Below are 6,000 nucleotides of genomic sequence, written 5' to 3'. Positions count from 1 at the left end.
GTTCTATTATTTCCTAGTTAGTGATGCTGTACTTAAGTTAATTGTATTCAGTCCCTGTCCTTTATTGGTTCTCGCGGGACTTTGTGTCAACATTTACACTGACGACTAACGCAGGCTCAGAATTCCACCCCTTAGCTTAGTTAGCCAAGGTCAAAGCCTAAATTACTGGCAAAAAAACCATCAGATGTCAGGAAATGTCTGCTTTTCTGGGATTTTCACCAGACCATTGGATTTAAATGAACTCTTAATTAAACAAGTGGATATGTGCATAACCTGAAGAGTAAACAGCAGTGCAGATTTACCAGTTGTTAAATATTAAAAGACCAGTGAAAAGGCTAAACTGATGAAATGGTTTTGAAAGATTTGTCCCAGTGAAGCAGTCTGTCATCATGAGGAGGACCACTCTGCTACTTGCTGTGTTGGTCTTTGTTCCTGCACCGACTCAATGTAACCCGCTGTAAGTATGAGGGAATGATTTGATATCATTGAATGTTTTAGATTAGACAGCTTATCAATGTAATCTTCGAAAAGGTGGGGACTGGGGTGTTTCCCAGTTTCTTGTATCACTCATACTTTGACTAGCTTTCCAGTGCATTTTGAAGGATACAGTTGTTTTTCACAAACTTTTTTACAGCACTAATTGGATTGCACTTTCATAGAGATGAAGCAGGTATGGTGGGTCCATGACCTCCTTTTGACCTGTCCCTCTGGGATTCTATGGTCAGGTAATAGCCAGCTAGCTCTTAGTAGTGAGGATCCTGCTGGGTCCCTTTGTACATATGGGATAAAATATAATTCAAGTTTCCTCAGTTCCGGTGGCAATGAAATGAACCCATTGAGACACTGTTACTTGGAGGTCAATCTTGGCCAGAATGCTCGCCAACATTTCAGATTGGTCTGAAGGAATGGCAATGAAACACAAAGCAAGTTGTTTGTTCTGAACAATCTCCCACAGTGAAGATGGCTCCTCTCTCTTATCTTGGAATGGAGCATGCGGCCAGGATTGCTTCTGGATCCAAGTCTATTTTGAATAATTGAATCATAGAATTTACAGTGCAGAAGGAGGCTATTCGGCCCATCGAGTCTGCACCGGTCCTTGGAAAGAGCACCATACTTAAGCCCATGCCTCCACCCTATCCCCGTAACCCAGTGACCCCACCTAACCTTTTGGACACTAATGGGCAATTACACCTGGCCAATCCATCTAACCTGAGGCAGCAATGCTAACCATCGTGCCACCAATAAACAAACAAGACCTCGTCTGGGATTTGAGCCCAGGATGTCTCGCAAGCTTCCCATTATAACACCCAAAGCGAGAACCATCCCTAGACCCACTTGATATTTTCAAAACTGTGATCTGAAAGCATTGGGTAACTGTGGTTATCAGGAGCATGGATAAAAGTTGGGTAAATGGAATTAGGGTAAATATCAGTCATGGTCCAACTTAATGTCAGAAAGGGGTCAAAAGGCTAAACCACAGCCTGCTCCTGTTCCCTGTCTGGTACTGATGCCTGTCTAACTCCAAATGGCTTTTAACTGAGAGGGGATCCTGTTTCTGGGTATTGGAAATGACTGTGCCAAATATGAAATACACAAGCAATGTATTGATCATCATTATGGCTGCTATCGATGTTTCAAATTTATTTCCTAGTAACTCTATCTACCTCTATTATTTCATGGGATGTGGTCATCATTGGCGGAGGCACCATTTGTTGCCCACCCTTAATTGTCCTTGAGTTGCTACTCTGAGCTTGCTCGGCCATTTCAGAGGATGGTTAAGGGCCTGGCATCATATGTAGACTAGACTAGGATGGCAGATTATTTGAACCAGATGGGACTTTACAACAATTGACAACAATTTTCTGTAATACCAGTCCAAATGAGAAACTAAGAGCAGTTTTCAAGTCCAGGGGATCAACGTACCATTAGAATCTCCATTCACATCGTCGGCATCGAAATTGCGTTCGCCGATTGTCCGGAGAATCACAGTTCCTGACCAAATCGGGGGGGACGGCGCCACTTTCGCGATGCCATGTATCGATGGCCTCAGGACATTGCCTGATGCGATGTTCCGCCCCTGACCGGCAAGTTCCCGATGGCATCCGTTACATGTGAGGAGAGATTCTCCACAAATGCGGAGAATCGTAAAGGCTGCCGTGGGACAGGCCGTGACCCACGGCAGCCTTCATGCCCACTTCCGGGGCCGATTCTCCCCCCCCGGGCGGGGCAAGGCCACACGTCAAGCATCACGCGGCTGACGCGGCCGATGACGTCGGCCGCGCATGCGCAGGTTGGACAACGCCAACCCGCGCATGCGCAGTTGCCGTCTTTTCCCTCAGCCGCCCCTCAAGATGTGGCGGCTTGATCTTGCGGGGCGGCGGAGGGAAAAGAGCGTCCGTTACGGACGCGCGGCTCGCGATCGGTGGGCACTGATCGCGGGCCTATGCCCCCCTTGGCACGGCCGTGGTACTGCCGTGCCAATCGGGCCCCCAGATGCCCCAAATGGGCATCTGGCGCCCGTTTCACGACGGCAGCGAGCAGGTGTGTTTGCTGCCGTGTTGAAACGGGTGTGAAGGCCCAGCTGCTCGGCCCATCGGCCTCGGAGTTCATGGCGTGGGTCGGGCGTGGGGGGGGGGGGAGAATAGCGGGAGGGTGTGAAAAATGTCGGGAGGCCTTCCCGCTATTCTCCCACCCGGTGTGGGGGGTGGAGATTCGCGCCCGGGTTTTACAACATTTGTTCTGGCGTAAAATGCCACCGTTCCCACGCAGGCATGGGGACATAGTCCCAGAATCGGAGAATCTGTTAACTAAATCAACCCTAAAACAATAGGGGACATTGATGGAAGAACACCTTAATTCTTACTATTGACAAAATGTTTTTTGTTTACTTATTCTGACAGATACGTACTGACTGCTCCAAACATTATGCGAGTTGGCAGCGAGGAAAATGTAGTCGTGGAAGCTCACAATATCAACGCAGACATAAGAGTTGATATTACGTTACATTTTTTCCCTACAGGTGACAACATATTTAGAAAAAGTATAACTTTATCATCGAATCCTGGATATCTAACTATACCCGTTACAGTAAGTGAATCGAAAAATTTAATACTTACAGCAGTTCACTCAATTATTTTCCAGCTCTCAAAAATAACTGACTTTATTTAGAATTACCTCGCAAACGTTATCCTGGACCTTGCTGCTTAAATAACAGTCTGTTTAATAAAAGCAAAATACTGCCGATGCAAAAAGTGCAGGCCTGCCAACAATAGTGGAGAGAGAAACAGAATGAATGTTCTGAGTCCAATATGAGTCTTCTTCAGAATGGTGTGTTCAATGGTGCTCGCTGTTGTTAATCAATAAATTGTCCAGCAAATTGTAGTGAGGGGGAATTGTGGATCACCTCAGGTTCCTGCTCTGTTGCAACGTGTCCCAAATCTCCCTGTGAGAATATGAAATTGCCGCATTCTCACATTAGTTGACAATTTAACTCACTGCAGAAAGTTTTTGCTGGAACTTAAAATCAAACACACCTTTTGAATACTGAGATATGCGTCCCTGCATTGCCATTCAACCACTCCTGCCCAGGTACAGGTAACAATTTAAACTGTTGAGCTTTCGTCCTGCAGGTGTTATTAAAGGCACCGGATTCTCTAGATACTTCTGGAGACTAAGGGCGCAATTCTCCGCACTCACAACGGTGTGGAGAATAGCGGGGTTCGTAAAATTTTACGGCCACGCTAGTCTGACGCCCTCCCGCTATTCTCCCCCCCCCCCCCCACGCCCGACTCCCGATACGAATCGCTGCCGCCGTTTTTTTACGGCCGGCAGCGATTCTCAGCTGGCCGATGGGCCGAGTTCCCAGCCCTTTACGGCTGTTTTTACGAACGGCAAACACACCTGGTCTGGCCGTTCGTAAAAACGGCCGTAAAGTGCAGATTTTTAAAACCATGGCACCGATTGGCACGACAGTACCACAGCCGTGCCAAGGGTGCCATGGGCCCACGATCGGTGGGCACCGACCGCGGGCAGCGGGTCCGATACCCGCGCACTCTTTGTCCTTCCGCCGCCCCGCTGTATCACTTCGCGGGGTGGCTGAGGGGCATCCAGGCCCGCGCGTGCGTGGGTTTTGCGCAAATGCGCGATTATGTCATCTGCGCATGCGCGGGTTGGAGTCTTCCAATCCGCGCATGCGCGGCTGACGTCATGTGACGCGTCAGCCGGCGCAAACTCTGGCAAGCGGGCTTAACGAAATTCGTTAAGCCCGCGATGCCGGAGTTTACGGCGGCGGCATGCTAGCCCCGACCGGGGACCAGAATCGGTTCCCGGTCGGGGAGGGGGGGGGCTGGCGTCAAACCCGCCCGGATTTGACGCCAGCCTTACGATTTCTCCCTCTCTGGGAGAATCGCGCCCTAAGTGCTGCCTCCGATGGAGAATCGCGGGAAGTGTGTGCTGCTGTGAGCAGCACCGGCCAGGGGCGATTCATGTCATGCAAATGGGCCTGCACATAGCCCACATGCAGCCCCTCTGATTCTTGGCCCTGCAGTTGTCTGATTCGCAGTGGTTGGGATTCACGTTCAGAGTCTGACAAGCTGGAACAGCTTTTAAGAGCTTCAATTAGCATAGACTGTCATTCCAACCAAGTAGATGGCAGCTAAGAGACCAGAACCAAGGTTCCTGGACACGGAAATTGAATGCATGCTGGATGCTTTTGAGGAGAGGAGGGACACCCTCTTCCAGAAGGTGAGCCCACGATCCTGAATAAGGCCTTGGATAAGGTGGCAGAGGTTGGGAGTACTGTCAGCATCACCTAGAGGATGGGCTTGCAATGCCATCAGAAGATGCCTCTGGCATCATTCCCATCTGTTGCTCCTCACATCTGCCTCCAATTCCTGAGAGGATTACCTGCCTGCATGTCCCAGCGACCAACTTAAATGAGTATGCCACCACCGTCACGGACTTCATCAGATAATGTGTGGATGACTGTGTGCCAAAGAAAGCAGTACGTACGTTCCCCAACCGGAAACCATGGCTCAATCGCGAGATTGGCTCCCTCATGAACAACAGGTCTGAGGTGTTTAAGTCAGGTGACCCTGACCTACACAAGAAATCCATGTGCGACCTCTGAAAAGCCATCCATGATGCCAAGAGAGAATATCAGAACAAGCTAGAGTCACAGACTAGCGTTACAGACTCTCGGCAGTTGAGGCAAGGCCGAAACAATATAACGGGCTACAAAGCAAAGCAGCAGCCCACTCCTCCCCAATGAACTCAACGCATTCTATGCTCGGTTCGAGCAGGAAACCAACAATCCGCTGTCGAGTGCCTCAGCAGCCCATAACACACCAATACCCATCATCACCGCTTCCGAAGCCAGATCGGCCTTCCTGAAAGTGAACCCTCGGAAGGCAATGAGTCCAGACGGGATCCCTGGTCATGCACTCAGAGCCTGCGCGGACCAGCTGGCAGATGTATTCACGGACATCTTTAACCTGTCCCTACTCCGCTCCGAGGTCCCCACGTACTTGAAGAAGACCACCATCATACCGGTGCCAAAGAAAAACGAGGCAACGTGCCTCAATGGCTACCGTCCGGTGCCCTGACTTCAGTAGGAATGAAGTGCTTCAAGAGGTTTGTCATGAAGCGCATCACCTCCATACTCCCAGAATGCCTTGACCCACTGCAATTCACATAACGCTGCAACCGGTCCACAGCAGAAGGCATCTCCGTCATCCCTAGAGCATCTCGACAACAAGCACTCCTACATCAAACTCCAATTTATTGACTACAGCTCTGCCTTCAACACCATAATCCCAGCCAAACTCATATCAAAGCTCCAAAACCGAGGACTTGGCTCCTCACTCTGCAATTGGATCCTCGACTTTCTAACCCACAGGCCACAATCAGTAAGAATAAACAACAACTCCTGCACAATAGTCCTCAATACTGGGGCCCTGCAAGGCTGCATACTTAGGCCCCCACTATGCTCCCTGTACACAC

General features: G+C 49.7%; 1 protein-coding gene across 1 annotated transcript in view; it reads left to right on the top strand.

Annotated features, from left to right (window-relative positions):
- The first annotated feature begins 331 nt into the window (after positions 1-331).
- LOC119957049 (complement C3-like) overlaps positions 332-6,000 on the top strand; it is a 173,245-nt gene continuing 167,576 nt past the window's right edge. The window contains exons 1-2 of the mRNA XM_038784655.1: positions 332-457; positions 2,901-3,087. Coding sequence (XP_038640583.1) covers positions 390-457; positions 2,901-3,087 — 255 coding nt within the window. The 5' untranslated portion in view covers positions 332-389. The remainder of the gene's footprint in view (positions 458-2,900; positions 3,088-6,000) is intronic.

Source organism: Scyliorhinus canicula, chromosome 25 (genome assembly GCF_902713615.1).
Source record: "Scyliorhinus canicula chromosome 25, sScyCan1.1, whole genome shotgun sequence".
Taxonomy (NCBI): Eukaryota; Metazoa; Chordata; class Chondrichthyes; order Carcharhiniformes; family Scyliorhinidae; genus Scyliorhinus; species Scyliorhinus canicula.
This window is presented reverse-complemented; position numbering and strand designations above follow the sequence as displayed.